We start from the raw sequence: 15,980 nt of genomic DNA, 5'->3' as shown, positions 1-15,980 counted from the left end.
AGTCTAGGGCGCTGACTGCTCCCCAGTTTCCGTAGGGAAGCGTCGGGCTACCGCAGCTATTGTGCGTCGCGCTGTTGCCCTCCTCTTCCCGCTTGGGCGTCTTTGGAGGAAGGCTACGTTTCATTGCCGCCCCGTCTTAACCCTTCCGGAGCTTAACAGGACAGCAGGCCGGCTCCCTTGGACCAGGAAGAATTTTGGGAGACGGAGGACTCTGGTAACGAGACCCTAGGGTGCAAGTGAGATACAGCTGAAGGAACCCAAGTCCCCAGGCTCGGTACGAGGGCTTCACCGGGGCAGGGCGGAGGCGCTGGCTTTAAGAAGGGGGAGGGGACAGTGCAATTAGGGTTGCCCGCGGAGTTCGGCAAAGGAAATCTTCAGCTGGCTCCGCAGCTGGGAGCAAGGAGAGGCACCTCCCACCCCCGGCGCTCACCCCCGCCCACACCCTGGGCGGGCTGAAGTGTCACGTTTACAATTGCTCAGGAAGGATCCGGCCGGTCTCCGGAGGAGAGCTGAGCTGCAGTTTCTGTCGCCTGTCAGGGGGGCGATGACTAGGGGGCCAGCTGCTTGCTAGGCAGCACCCCGCCTGGATCCGACTGCGTTAGTTAGCTCTCCCAGTCACCTGAAGCAATCGCCAGGCCGCCCGTTTCCGGTACAGACAAGCCAGCTGTCCCCAGGAATCTCATCTGAACAGGTACCTGTCCTCCAAAGGGAGGGAGGCTACAGCTTCCTGAGCGGGTCCTGCACTCTGCGCACCTCATCTTCTCCCTGTACTGTGCCACTGATGCTCTTGGTCTTTGTGTCTTTCCTCTCTCCTTCCAATCCCCGCCATCAGAACCATGGGGCACCCCCCGCTGGAGTTCAGCGACTGCTACCTGGACAGCCCTGATTTCCGCGAGAGGCTCAAGTGTTATGAGCAGGAACTGGAGAGGACCAATAAATTCATCAAAGACGTGATCAAAGACGGCAACGCGCTTATCAGCGCAATGAGAAGTAAGTGGAAGGCTTCGATGAGCAGTTTCCTCGAGCCAGTGGCTCTGGCCTTTGAGCTCTTCCACACCACGGGGAAAGTGGGGATTTAGGGTGATTCTCAGCCCAGGTGTCTGAGGCGAATGGGTTTCCGGACACTTTGGAGTGGGGTCAGTAGAAGTGGAAGGTGGTGGCTGCAACTAGAATTGGGGCTTTTCCCTTTAGTGTCCTTGGCTTTATAAGACAGGATCTGTAGCTGTCCCAGGGACCGTCTTGTTCTGCAACTATCCTTTCTTGTCAGACTGTTGTTCTGAAGGGACAGTCTGCTTGTTCTGTCGGACATGTTTCTACCCATGTATGAGGCAAAGGGACATCCAAGCTGACTGACGAACTGTCCTAGGACCTCCTAAGGAATTGGGAATTCAGGCCAGCAGCTTGAGTCAGGGTTTTGTTCCTGCCTGGCCTCTGGTTGCTATAGGTAAGTATGGGGGCAGTAATAAAAAAATTTCAGATGGCAAGTTATTTTCTAAGGAGAGCACCTTTGCCCCAGTGATTTTTTTCTTTAAGTTACTGAGTTATGGTTTTGGTCAAGGTCCGTGTAAGTTCAGAATTATTAAATGACCTCACATGCCACTGAATTGTCCTCGAGGGTGGAACAAAGACCTGCCTAGTCCCTGGCAGGAGGAACCCGGCCCCCTGGGAGCATAGTAGAGAGCTCAGGTTGGGAGTTATCTGGCTGAAGGAACCTCACCTAGCTTGGCTTTCCCAGTGGTCACGGTTAACAGCTGTGGGACCCTCCCCTGCTTCCCCACTGTGTATGGAGTTTTTATTTCTGCTAGTTGGCAGAAGGCTTGGAGTAGGAGAAAGAATAATAAACATCCCCAACAAGAGTGCAGGCAAACCAATCCATTGTGCCAAAGAATATACCCAGAAGAATGGAGGTTAGTGAATGGGTTTATATAATTCAGTTTTTCTCTTCTTGGTTGAAAGATGATTATGAAAAATAAAGTCTAAGTCACTGGCAAATATATTCTGTACGTCTATAACTTTTTTCTGAGTGGATTTATCCCACAAATACTGTGTCTGGTCCAGCGTGGGGACCTTAAGGCAAATGCAGCCAACCAAGAGCAGGGAGAAAGGCTTGGGAGCCGCAGCGCAGGGGTATTTGTTGTGCAGCTCTCCTGATTTGCCCCTTGGAGTCTGTGCTTTCCCTGCATATGTTGTCTGCCCACTTTGGTCAGAATAGAAGTTTTCCAAGTTCCTGCTGGTTGTTTGACTGAATTTGATCATATAATGGTTTGTCCTATTGCAGTCTGAACAAGAGTTAACTCTTGGCAGCACCTTAAAGATGGGGTATTTGAAATGCTGATCCTTAGAAACTTTAGGCCAGGCTTTAGGGTGTGTTGCCACTTAATAGAGTTCATTGAGAGGTTAAAGATAGGCAGGTTGTGCCACAAAAGTACTTAGAAAGGTAGGGGTTCCTGAAAGGAAAAGGGGGAATGTTTGGATTTTCTTTTTATTTACTTGTTTCAGTAAACTGCTTGGTGCAGTATTCATAGTCAAATGAAGCTCATCTAAGCCCCTGGAAGGGACTGGCTTTGTGAAGTTTAGGGTAAGCTGAAAGTGTTTGTGCTAAAAAATGATCAGCTGAGGGGTATCAGAGAGATTAAGATTCTTAAGAGAAAATAAACAGTTCAGTAAAATGTTTGAGGAAGGGCAAAAGTTTTCTAAGTGAGGGGCAAGTTGCGGTTTTTATTCTTTCCTTTTCTGAGATTAAATGTGGTAAGAGTCAACAATTATGCAGGCTTAAACCTTTGCATATGGGCAAAAGATCCAAGAGTTATTTTGGTTCAGGGGGCTTCTTGATATTTATGGTGGTTTTCCCTTTCTGAGTATACATAGAAAGCCAAAAATAGGACAGTTAGGAAATAAAACCCAGCAGCTAACCCACACTCCATTTCTTTCCTTTAAGTTGCATGATTCTAAAAATGTGATTAGCTAGAGGCAAATGTGGGATGTTTCCCACTGTCTTGACCACAGTAATGTTTATACTCCCACTCTGTTTCCTCACACTGGGCTAGCTGGGCGACTTTTTGAGAGTGAGGTAGACGCAAAACAAAGGTATACTCTTGCTTTGTGTGGAGGAAAAAGGAAGAGAGAACACTGGAAGTGGATTTAGAAGACCTGGGCTACAATCTTGGCTTCACCATTTTGGGATAAGAAGGCACAAATCATTTACTTCATATATAAAATGGGGGTAACTATACGCACCTCACAGAGTTGCTTTGAGGCTCAAAGGAGTTAATGGATTATGAAAGTATTTTGTAAATGGAAACGGCTAAATATTGTAAGTTGTTGATAATACATCTTCAGGTTAATAATATATCTGCTGGTGAATGTGTACTTTTCAGTAGATTTCTAAAGGAAAATACATAAGCAGAAGTAATTGGAAACATATTTTTTGCTGTTATCTTGTCGGAAAATGTCATTCCCTACATTGGTGTGTCTCAGCAATTAATTTTGTATACATGTGTGTGGATTCATTTTGTCATTTGGAGTCTGGCATTAAAAGTAAAGAAGAATTATTGGCACCTTTTTATTTAACTTATTAAATTGACCATCAAATCAACTGGCTAGTGTTTCTAGGAACCAGTGAAACCTAGTGCATCATGCCACAAAAACCAGCTGCAGTTTTTGTTAAAGTTGTTAAGCTAGTTGGAACTTGATTTCGTGCTTGTGTCTGATTTTGTACAGAGCTCTAGATAAGGTTTTAGTCACGACTGTGTATGATGATTAATTTATAAATATAGGTCCTGTTTGGATATTCACATTTTCTTAGATAGATTTGTGCTCAGAGGTAATTGATGTTATGAATGTTCAATATGTCTTCCTTGGGAAAGTGATTCATTCCCTCCTCCCCTTAAATGTGATCTATTCATAATTGTTGGAGTACAAAATGGTGATTATAACTTAAGCCAGTGAAAAATAAAAACACTGGCACTCTTAAAGGTGAATATACTGCACACTTTTCTGTTTGTTCTTTGTTTTTATATAGGCAGCTTTGGTCCCTAGTGTTGTTTGAATATTTTCTACGCACTTAGGCTAGGTATTATTTAGAACAAGTGATATAGCCTCTGCTTATATCCCAACATAACATGATACACCTAATAAATGTTATATAGTTCAGTGAACACATATCATTCATTCCATAAATACTCGTGCACATACTAAATTCAAGCCATTGTTCTCAGGGCTGTCACAGATGTGACAGAGTAAGTCACAGATGGGATCCTGCCCTCAAGGAGGTCCCAGACTAGTAGGGGAGGTAAGATATATGTAGAGATCACCTTCATATAAGGGAGTAGATATGGATCAGAGCCATAGAGTGAGACAGGTGGACACCATGGTATGCAACATTAGAGGGAGAGGTCATTTACCTGTGGAAGGACAAGGAAAAGCAAAGGAGGAAGTAGCATTGTAATTGGACAGAATTAATAACACTTATCACTTGTTTAGTTGTTCCTATATGCCAGGAATTAAAATCTTGTAAGAGGCAAGGATTATTATTCCCACTTTATATATGAAAAAACTGAAGTTCAGAGGCGTTAAGTAACTTTCTCAACTGATAAGGGCAAGAGTGAATTAGAGCTCAGACCTGACTCTAAAAGCCCTGCTTATTTTACTGCATTGCACTGTATTCAGGACAGCGCATTTCATGTAGTAGGAATGACATAGAGAATGTAAAAGGATAGCAAATAATTCAAGTCATCTGGAATATATGGTGCAGGAAGAGAAGTTTGGGAGATAAGGTTGGAATGGAAGGTTGAGGTCTTGACTGTGCAGGACGTGTTAAGTACTTCAGACTTTTCTTTATAGGCAGGGAGTATTCAAAACATTTTTGGTAGGAGGGAGACATGGTCTGAGCTGTGTTTTAGGAAGATTCATCTGAGAGTGATGTGTAAGATGTTCCAATTCTAAACAAATATTTGTGACTTTTTCGCAGTTTATTAGGAACTTTAAATTTTCTTTGATATAGCTCAGGGGTCAGCAGACCTCTTCTGTAAAGGGCAATATTTTAGGCTTTGAGGGCCATTCAGTCTCTGTGGCAATTATTTAACTGCCATTGTTGTGAGAAAGCAGCCATAGGTAATATGTACATGAAATGAGAGTGGCTGTGTTCTAATAAAACTTTATTTATTGACATTGAAAAGTGAATTTCACATAATTTTCACGTCACAAAAATATTGTTCTTCCTTTGAATTTTTCAACTGTTTATAAATATAAAAACCATTCTCAGCTCACCTGGGGCGGTGGCATACAGAAATGGCCGTGGGCTGGGTTTGATTCATTGGTTGTAGTTTGCAGACCTCTGATATGAGTAGTTAACCTAAATGGATTTTTTTATTGGTAAGGCAGTGAATATAGTTATTGCTAAAACATAATGCCATATTTCACATTTTCCATCAACTAATTTTACTTTGGTGTGCTGCTACTTATGCCTGTTCTGCATTCAGGGTTTGCAGGCCCAAATGCTGTCAGTGGCCAAGGAGAAAACAGAAAAGCATGAAGCTATTGGAAGTGGGTTAATAGGGCTGGAGTGATTGGGGTAAAATATAGCAGCCTCATCCCATGTAAAAAAGCCTTCGCTTTCTTTAAAAATGTGATAGCTAAATGAAATATGTTTACAGCCTGGATTCAATCAGGTTGCAACTCCTGAGCTAGATGATCTACTTCTAACAGTCTAGGAGTCTTGGATTCTAATGGGCTAGGAAAATGGAAGGTGATAGTCTCCAGACGGAGATTTCTCTGGGGAAGCACACTAGATGCTGCAAATGAACAGAGGCAGAATGATGGTGTAGCGGGAAAAAAGCCTAGACATGATGGGTATGGTGATGGTTCTGCTACTAATGGGGTCTGTGACCTTGGTAAGTCATTTGCTGGGGCCCTTGGTGAGGGGCCCAAAGGTGAGGGTGGGTAGGGGATCTATAAGCCCACTTTCAGATCTAACACTCCATGATTTTTTTTCTGCATATTGTAGTTTAACCATTTGGGAAAGGAATGAGTAACCTCATTATAGGATCTTAATTTATACCTACATAAATTTTTACATTATATTAGTATGTTGACAGTATTAATTAAATATAAAAATTTTAAAATAGCCTTTCAAAAACCAAGGATAAAATGCTTTATATGTATGTATGTTTATATGTATAAAACAGATGTCAGAAAAAAGGAATTTTATCATTAAGCCCACACATACACATGCACAACCACAAATACACAAGCTGTCTTGGACTAATGAAAACTTATATCTTAAAAGAATGCAAAAATGTCACTTTCTTACATTCTATACTTTTAAAGACAAGAGTTTTAGATGTTTACGTTAAGGTTACTTTTTAGGGTACCTTTTCAGCTCTTGCTTTGGCAACTGGGGAATCTATTTGGTAAGTAATTGCTTTTCTGAAAGGATGGGTCAATTCCATCTTTGAGGCAAATTTGATATTGAATATACTTAGTGGAGCCATCTCTAGCTTTGCACACAGGAAACCTGGGTACTAGTTGCAACTGTGCCACTTCCTAGCTGTATGACTCTGAGTAAGTCTTTAGTTTTGCAAACCTAAGTTTTCCCATTTCTAAAATTAGAAGTTTGGTCAGTGAGCTTTAGGGTTCCTCCTGGCTTTCTCATTCTGTTTTCTGGGCTGCCACTGTCTTGCACAAATAGTCAAGCAACCTAAATTGATTCCATCGTAAACTTTGGAGCCAGTTCATCTTTACTCTGGGAGAATGGGCAAAGGGAAAATCCAACTGATATGTCCAGTGTGAGTAGATGACTTGAATCATGCTAGCCTATTTTATTATCTGCTTGGTGAATGCTTCTTGAGAGGTGCCAACCTGGTGCCCTTCAGTTCTGTCCTGAATAGCTCTATAGTGAGGGAGACCAAAGCTTTTAATCCCTTTGGACTGAGTGTAGTGCTATGGTGTGCAGGGAGGAGTTGGTGATGTAATATACACTCTCAGTCAGCAGATATCCTGTCATTATCCTGGTGATAGTTAATCAGTGACTTGGAGGACATGGAGTTGCAATCGGCTCTCTGTATCTGCAGGTTCTGCATCTCTGGATTTAACCAATGGGGGATCGAAAATTCCAGAAAGTTCCCAAAGCAAAACTTGATTTACCACATGCTAGCAACTGTTTACATAGCATTTACATTATATTAGGTATTATAAGTAATAGGAGGATGTGGGTAGGTTATATGCAAATACTATACCATTTTATATAAGGGACTTGAATATTTGTGGATTTTGGTATCCACAGGGGTCCTGGAACCAATTCCCCACACATAATGAGGGAAGACTGTATTTTAGATATTCTGTAGAGTCGCTCAGATCAATGTAATGAGTATGTCGTAGGGTACTGCTGTTAGTAGATATGAAGCAGTGTCAAATGGAATTTGGTGGAGGCAATATTACCATATTCATAGAAGGTCCTCAGAAGACCAGATTCCAGAGTAGGTGGACTGGAGTGCTGTGGGGACTAGGGTGGAAAAGTGAACCAAGCCAGCCTTTCAGTGTGACCACTTACAAGAAGCTGGTAGGTTTTTTCTTTTTTTTTTTTTTATGGATGGTGAATGGTATAGGGGTAGGGTAGGGAAGATTATGGCTTGATCTTCTTATTAAGAAAAGTTTTTCAGAGTTAAGAGTTATGAAGGAAAATTACTTTTCAGCTTCATTTTTATAGCATCATTTTTTAAAAGCATAACCCAAAACTTCTGTTTAATCTGGCACCTGCTTCTCTAATCAGTAACTATAGAAATTTCCTAAAAACCCACGATGATCTGGAAAGATACATGCTTTTCCAGGAGAGTATCCTGGAAATCTTGAGCTGATTCTTTTTCTAGTGGGGTGGAGGGCCCTCATGATACATTATTGGGCTTGTATCAAGTGCTAAAGCCTTACATGGTGTAAAAATAATTAATTTTAATTCAACAAGGATTTACGAAGCACCCACTATGTGTCAGACAACTGGACAACTGGAGATATAATGGCGAATAAGGCTTATATGGGCTCTGCCCTCTTGGAGCGTACTTTAAACATCTGATTACTCACTTAAATAATTGAATTACAGTTGTGAGAAGAGCTATGAAGAAGTTCAGGATATGATATATATTCTATCACATGTTATAAAGTGGGTCTTTGTGGGGGGAAAAATGAGCTAGACTGTGGAGATGCAACTGTCCATAGGAAAAAAAAAAAACTGAGAAGGAAGACTTCCTAAGTCAAAGCTATCTGTTTTACTACTGTGGTAGTTAATGGCCCTGATAATGAGCAAGATTCTTTAAGTGAATGGAGAGTTTGTCAGAAATAGGGTGTAGTATATCTCCTGGGGTCTTTAGCTGTGCTGTGCGGCTTGTGGGATCTCAGTTCCCCAACCAGGGACTGAACCCAGGCCACAGCAGTGAAAGCCCAGAATCTAACCACTAGGCCACCAGGGAACTCCCCTCCTTCTTCTTTTATAAGTATATTAAAAATGTTTTTTGAGTAAGTAATGCATGAACATGGTACAAAATTCAAAAGGTCCTCCTCCTGTGTCCCAGTTCCCCAGTTCTTCACACTAGAGGCAACAACTGGCAACTTTTTGCTTACCTTTTAAAAAGAATTTTCCTGGTGCTTTTTTCAACTTCTGCTTCCACAGGAATGTGTTCATTGTGGGCAAATTCTCAGCCACACTGGGGCAAGAGTTCTTTAGGATAGTTCTCGGAGCGAATGGTAAATTAAAGACCTCATAAAATCAGCTCCTCCATAAAAGCAAAAAGGAAACTGGCAAAAATTGTCAAAATCAACTTTCTCAGAACTCTGTAAATTAACCAAAAGGCTTGCAACAATATGAAGAATGTTTATTGATGGAAACATGTTGAACCTTTGTAACAGCAGGTTTTGTGGCATTTTAACTTACCCTGCCTCCCATTCCCTTCTCCAGAGCTTTGTGGTAGCCTTGAAAACCTACAGCCCCATAACCATAGTAGCTGCGGAAACCGGTAGCCTTTAGCATCTGAGGGAGAAGAATGGGTTTGTAGTTCCTCAAAGACTCACAGACCTATAGTCTTGTCACTATCTAACCTGTCTCAAAGCTACCTAGAAAAGCCCTATTCACACAGCTTCTCATTACTTCATCTGATTTAGAGTTAGCTCAGTGGGAAAAGTTCTAACCCCGAGGTGTTTAACATCACAGGTGACTTAGACTAACTGACACCAGTCAGGGCAAGCAAAATCCTGGCCAAAAACATAAAAGGAAAATGAGATGTCTACTGGGGGCTTTGAAAAGCTCTGACATATTCCAGCAGATCTAGAAGGCCATGTGCATGCCCAGGGCTGTGCATGTGCCTAGAAAATACCTGAGAGGGCCCCAATTTCTCTCCTATGGCTGAACTTGAGGCAGAGTTATAAACTGCTTGGCTGAGTGTTGAAGAAATGACCCAACATGCACACAGAGCCCCTCAGAAAAAAGTGGAAGACTTAATGGTTCAAGACATTTAAGGAGATCTCTGAACAGTTACCAGCTGGCTACTAAACTAACCAAGCAGAGACTTTAGGGGCCACACACTACAAGTAATACAGACATTACAGAATTTGTCCAAGAAATATGATAAACAAACAAACAGCAACTAAAACAATGACAAAAACAACAATAACAACAGAACCTGGGGGAATCTCATTTCCAGAAGTACCACACTTCATTGTCTAAAATGTCCCATTTTCTACAAAAAATGGTTAGATATGCAAAGAAACAGAAAAGTATGGTTCATACAGAAGAAAAAAGCTGTCAGTAGAAACTGTCCCTGATGGAGCCGAAATGTTGGAATTTAGACAAAAAATTAAATCAGCTAATATAAATATATTCAAAGAACTAAAGGAAACCATGTCTAAAGATTTAAAGGAAAGCCTGAGAACAATATTTCACCAAAGAGACAAGGAAAGCCTGAGAACAATGTTTCACCAAAGAGACCATATAAAGAGATAAAAATTATAAAGAAGAGCCAGATAGAAATTCTAGAGTTGAAAAGTAAAATAACTAAAATGAAAAATCCATTAGAGAGGTTCAACAGCAGTTTTGAGCTAGCAGAAGAGTCATAGAACTTGAAGATAATCCAGTCTGGGATTATCCAATCTAAGCAAAAGAAAGAAAAAAATGAACAGAATCCCAGAAATTGTGTGACACCATCAAGTGTATCAACATATGCGTAATGAGAGTCCCAGAAGGAGAAGAAAGATAGAAAAAAGCAGATAGAGTATTTGAAGAAATAATGGTCAAAACTCCCCCAATTTGATGTGCAACACTAATCTCCAGATCCAAGAAGCTCAAAAAACTCCAAGTAGGATAAACTGAAGAAGATCCATACCTAGATACATTATAGTCAAACTGATGAAAACCAAAGACAAAGAGAGAATCTTGAAAGAAGGAAGAGAAAAACAACTCATCAGGTGAACAGAACCCTCAATAGGATTAAGAGCTGATTTCCCATCAGAAACCATGGAGACTGGAAGGCAGTGGACTGACATATTCAAAGTGCTGAAAGAAAAATAATGTCAATCAAGAATTCTTTATTCATCAAAACTGTTCTTTTAAAACAAGGGAGGGGCTTCCCTGGTGGTTCAGCGGTTAAGACTCCATGCTCCCAATGCAGGGGGCCTGGGTTCAATCCCTGGTCAGGGAACTAGATCCCGCATGCCCACAGCTAAGAGCCTGCATGCTGCAACTAAAGATTCTGCACGCTGCAACTGAAGATCCCGCATGCCGCAACTAAAAGTTCCTGCATACCACAACGGAAAAGATCCCACATGCTGCAACTAGAGATCCCACATGTCACAACTACAAAAGATCCCACATGCCACAACAAAGATCCCGCATGCTGCAACTAAGACCTGGCGCAGCCAAATAAGTAAATAAATAAATAATTTTTTAAAAAGGGAGAATTAAGACATTCTCAGAATTAAAACAAAACAAAACAAAACTGAGAATTGGGGCTTCCCTGGTGGCGCAGTGGTTGAGAATCTGCCTGCTAATGCAGGGGACACGGGTTCGAGCCCTGGTCTGGGAGGATCCCACATGCCGCGAAGCAACCAGGCCTGTGAGCCACAACTACTGAGCCTGCGCGTCTGGAGCCTGTGCTCTGCAACAAGAGAGGCCGCTATAGTGAGAGGCCCGCGCACCGCGATGAAGAGTGGCCCCCGTTTGCCACAACTAGAGAAAGCCCTCGCACAGAAATGAAAACCCAACACAGCAAAAATAAATAAATTAATTAATAAACAAACAAAAAACAAAAACAAAAAAACACTGAGAATTGGTCACTAACAGAACTGCCTTACAGGAAATACTAATGAGAGTCCTTCAGGATGAAATGAAAGAATGACGTATGGTAATTTAAATCTGCACCAGTAAATGTAACTACATAGGTATATATGAAAGACACTATAACTGTCTGTTTTTTAGTAACTCATTTCTTCTCTATTTGGTTTAAATGACAGCTGTGTTGTATAATAGTTATAAAACAGTTGATCTTATGATATATAAAAATGAAATATGCATGCAATACTGTACAAAGGATGTGGAGGAAGCAATTATATGGTAACAATGTTTCTGTATGCTTTCTAAGTTAAGTTAAAATTAATCTGAGCCGTATTGTAATTTTAATCTTGAGGTCAGCCACTAAGAAAATAACTAAAAAATATATAGTGAAAGAAATAACACAAGAATCAAAATAATACATTAGACAATATCTATTTAACACAAAAGGTAGTAATGGAAAAATAGAGGGAAAAGATGACAGCTAGAAAACAAAGTAAATGGCAGACATAAATCCTATCTTATCAGTAATAGTAAATGTAAATGGAATACACACTTCAGTAGAAAGGCAGAGATTGGCAAAGTGGATAAATTGATCAAAAATGGATTAATTGATTGAAATGTATGCTGTCTTTTAAGAGCCACATTTTGTGTTCAGAGACACAAATAGGTTGAAGGTAAAAGGATAGAAAAATATACCAGGCAAATAGTAACCAAAGAGACTTAGGATGGCTATATAAACATCAGAATATATTTTAAGACAAAATTTTTATGACATTCAAACAAAAACATTGTATAATGGTAAAACTGTCAATATATCAGCAAGATATCAAGTTATAAACATATGCACCTAACAACAGTGCCCCAAAATACATGAAGCAAAAGTGGACAGAATTGAAGGGAGAAATAGGTAATGTAACAGTAATAGTTGGAGACTTCAATACTGTGCTTTCAATAATGGGTAGAACTAGACAGAGCTCAGTGAGTAAATAGAGGAATTGAGCAACACTATAAACCAAGTAGATCTTCTACAGACATCTGTGGAACACTCCACACAACAGCAGAATACAATTCTTAAGTGCACATGGAACATTTTCCAAGACAGACCCTCTGATAGGCCACAAAACTTGCCTGAATATATTTATTTATACAAATTATGTTCTGTAGCCACAGTGGGATGAAATTACAAATCAATAGCAGAAGGATATTTAGGCAGTTCATAAATATGTGGAAATTAAATATCACACTCCTAAGTAACCAGTGGGTCAAAGAAGAAATCACAAGGGAAATTAGAAAATACTTTGGAATGAATAAAAATGAAAACACAACATGCCAAAACTGATGGAGTGCAGCAAAAGCAGTGCTTAGGGGAAAATTTATAGCTTTAAACACCTACGTTAGAAAAGAAGATCATAATTCAATAAACTGACCATCCACATTAAGAAACTAGAAAAAGAACAAATGAATCCCAAAGCAAATAGAAGGAAAAAAAATGATAAAGTTAGAGTAGAACTAAATGAAATAAAGAATAGGAACATCTATTTTCTCTATTTAAAATAGAGAAAATTAAAAAAAATCAAGATTTGTTTTTTAAAAATAACATTGAGAAACCATTAGCTAGACTGACAAAGACAAGAGAGAAAAGACTCAAAATATTAAAAGTATGAATGAAGGAGGAGACACTACTACCAAACTTACAAAAATAAAAAATGAATAAATGGGAATGCTATGAAAACTGTATGCTGATAAATTATATAATTTAGATGGAATGGACAAATATCTAGGAAGACACAAACTACCAAAATTGACTCCACAATAAATGGAAAGTCTGTGCAGACCTATAACAAATAAAGGCATTGAATTAGTAATCAAAATACTACCCACAAAGAAAAGCCCAGGCCTAGATGGCTTCACTGGTGAATTCTTCCAACCTTTAAAGAAAAAGTAATACTCGTCCTTCTCAAACTTCCAAAAGTTAGAAGAGGACACTTCTTAACACATTTTCTGAGGCCAGTAGTATCCTGATACTAAAATCAAAGATACCACAAGTAAACTCTTGACCAAATTCCCTTAAGAATGTAGATGCAAAAATCCTCAACAAAATACTAGCAAAACCAAATCCAGCAACATATAAAAAGAGTTATACACCATAACCAAGTGGAATTTATTCCAGGAATGCAAAGTTAGTTTAACATCTAAAAATCTGTCAGTGTAATAGTATAATATACCAAATAACTAGAATAAGGGAAAAAGCATTATTATATCAATAGATGCAGATATTTTAAAAAGTCCACTACTTTATTATGCTAAAAACACTAAACAAACTAGGTATGTCAGGTTAGTGATTGTCTAAGGCGGGGGGAGAGGATCAGGGCATGTTGTGACTACTAATGGGCAAAGGATTTCTTTTTGGGGTTGTAAAATTTTTCTAACATTAGATTGTGATGTTAGTCGCACAACTCTGTGAGTATACTAAAAACCACTTAATTGTACACTTTAATAAGTGAATTTTATGGTATGACTGTGCTTGGAGAAACAGAGGTGCTTGGTTTATGTACTGATACCTTCCTTTGGCTCTTCCTTATAGAACAACAGAACTGGGAATTTGTTTGGAAAGCTTCACATCCACTCTGTTGAGTTTATATCCAGGGAAAGGAAGCCAAGAGAGAGAACTGACTCTTCCAGAGATCTAGAGCTAGAGCCTGAATTGGGACCAGAATCAGATTTTCTGGTTTCCCATTCCAAGACTCTTTCTGCACTGTACTCTGAAACAGGTACCTTGCATTAAAACCGTGCGGATGTTCTTTATTGGGGCTGGGGGTTCTTTTGTTTGAAGTGACCCAGTTGGCAGTGAAGAACTGTGCTAGTGGAAAGTTTCCTTTCATTCTCTTTCCTCCATTATCATGGCTGGGATCAGGTGGTTTCTGTGTTGAGCAATCTAGCCCCATTTTAATTAGGGCCTGGTTATGTTTTATTTTTGTCACAGAAGAATGACAGTATATTACATCTTGGTGGTGTGCCACCTGTCCTCTTTGTTTCCTGCTCCAAGAACCTACACCAGCTGGTTGGGCAGTTCCAGAGGCCTACGCTCTTCTCTGCTCACCTGTTGACTTCTTACGGCAGATGCAGCTGCTTTTCATGTAGCGGATAGTGTATATTGGGAAATATGTGGCGTCACTAAAGGGTGACAAAGTCCTCCCTCCATATTATTTTTATCCCTAGGCACCATGGAATTTCTCACTAGTGGCAAGCAGTAGGCCCAGCACTATAGTACCATATTAGGAACTTCAAGGCAGTTATTTGCAAGAGGTTTTCATTAAGGACTTCCCCAGAAGCAGGAGGGGCACATCTCAGCTTCCAATTCTCTAGCGCCAGGCTCTCGTGGAAAAGCCTTTCCCTGTGATTGGAAAAGTATGTATTATGCATGTGGCAGTTGACAGATGGAGACTAATCCTGAATTCATCCATCCTGAATTCATTAGGTGGGGGGAGGAGGGTGGGAAACAAGCCAGCGAGGTGTTTTATAGCTGCCCCTTACAACTTTTGCTTAAAGCAGGAAAAAAAAAAACTGGAAAGAGAGTTCTGAAGAGAATGTCTCTGTCACCATTATCACCATGCTGAATTTCTCTTTTTCTTAACATGGGAAATATTGATATCTTTCCATATTTGGCTTATCTGGAGTGACTTGTCTTCTAGAATCCAAGCCCAGTGTTTCAGGGTTTTTGGAAGGGGTACCAGTGTGCTAACTGGGTAACAGCTCAGCCAGGGAGTGTATGGCTGCACCAGCAGAATTAAAGGGGAGGGAAAGCTGGGGTTTCTTGGCATTTTGTTTGCATTTCCTTTGTGAAAAGCAGATGCTGTTTAACTGTTCCCTTTTCTTTTTGATTAATGGGCAGTATCTTGCTGGGAATGGACTCATAGAGTTCTAAGGGACTTAAGAGAACATTTTGTTTAACTCTTCCATATTTCAGATGAGGAAACAAACCTAAGAGGGGGTGTTCCTTGTCCAAGGTCACTGAGACAGTTAATCACAGAGTCAGTACGGGAACCCAGTAATCAGTCCCACTCTTGGGCTCTGTGCAATGTCACTGTGCCTTACGAAAACAGTCTCTACCCTTCACCAATCTCTTTTTGCTGAGCCAGTGATTTTTTTCAGAATCACTTTCAGCTTGTGAAAGAAAAGAATTGTTTTCTCTTCACTGCCTCTGGCCAAGAATGCACCTCCAGTGTTGGTCTGAAGGCAGCCAAGCATTTCACAGACCTGCAGGAATGGAGTAGGGGAAGGTCAGGAAATCTGAAGTCACTGCTGTACTTTTTCTGGTTGGCTCTTGCCTAGTAGGAACTTGATGAAATAGAAGATCAAGAGACAGACCTTCTATAATAGAACACTTACCCCTAGATATGTGGAATTTAGAGAATGAAATTATGAATGAGGAAGAAACAACTCTCATACAAATTGAGTTGGGATTTAGGTTTGATAATGTTTGTGCTGGGCAACAGCAAGGCTGGGATTTGTGAACGTGATCTCACTCAGGTTGACCAATTACCTGGATGTGGGCATAGATATAGATATGGGCATAAGCTAATGTTTACAGAGCACTTTATAATATACAGGGCACTTTCACATACATTATATAACTTAATCTGGGAAGAAAAGTGTTATCTCTATTTTA

At 40.3% G+C, this 15,980-nt stretch overlaps 1 protein-coding gene across 1 annotated transcript in view; it reads left to right on the top strand.

Annotated features, from left to right (window-relative positions):
- Positions 1 to 381: 381 nt before the first annotated feature.
- The window catches only part of OPHN1 (oligophrenin 1), a 606,300-nt gene continuing 590,701 nt past the window's right edge, over positions 382 to 15,980 (top strand). Inside the window, exons 1-2 of the mRNA XM_029240840.1 lie at positions 382 to 691; positions 833 to 990. Of these exons, the coding sequence (XP_029096673.1) occupies positions 837 to 990 (154 nt within the window). The 5' untranslated portion in view covers positions 382 to 691; positions 833 to 836. The remainder of the gene's footprint in view (positions 692 to 832; positions 991 to 15,980) is intronic.

The sequence above is a fragment of the Monodon monoceros genome, unplaced genomic scaffold (genome assembly GCF_005190385.1).
Source record: "Monodon monoceros isolate NGI ecotype Baffin Bay Population unplaced genomic scaffold, NGI_Narwhal_1 Super_Scaffold_22, whole genome shotgun sequence".
Classification (NCBI taxonomy): domain Eukaryota; kingdom Metazoa; phylum Chordata; class Mammalia; order Artiodactyla; family Monodontidae; genus Monodon; species Monodon monoceros.
Note: the sequence above shows the minus strand (reverse complement) of the source record. Positions and strands in the feature narration are given on the sequence as shown.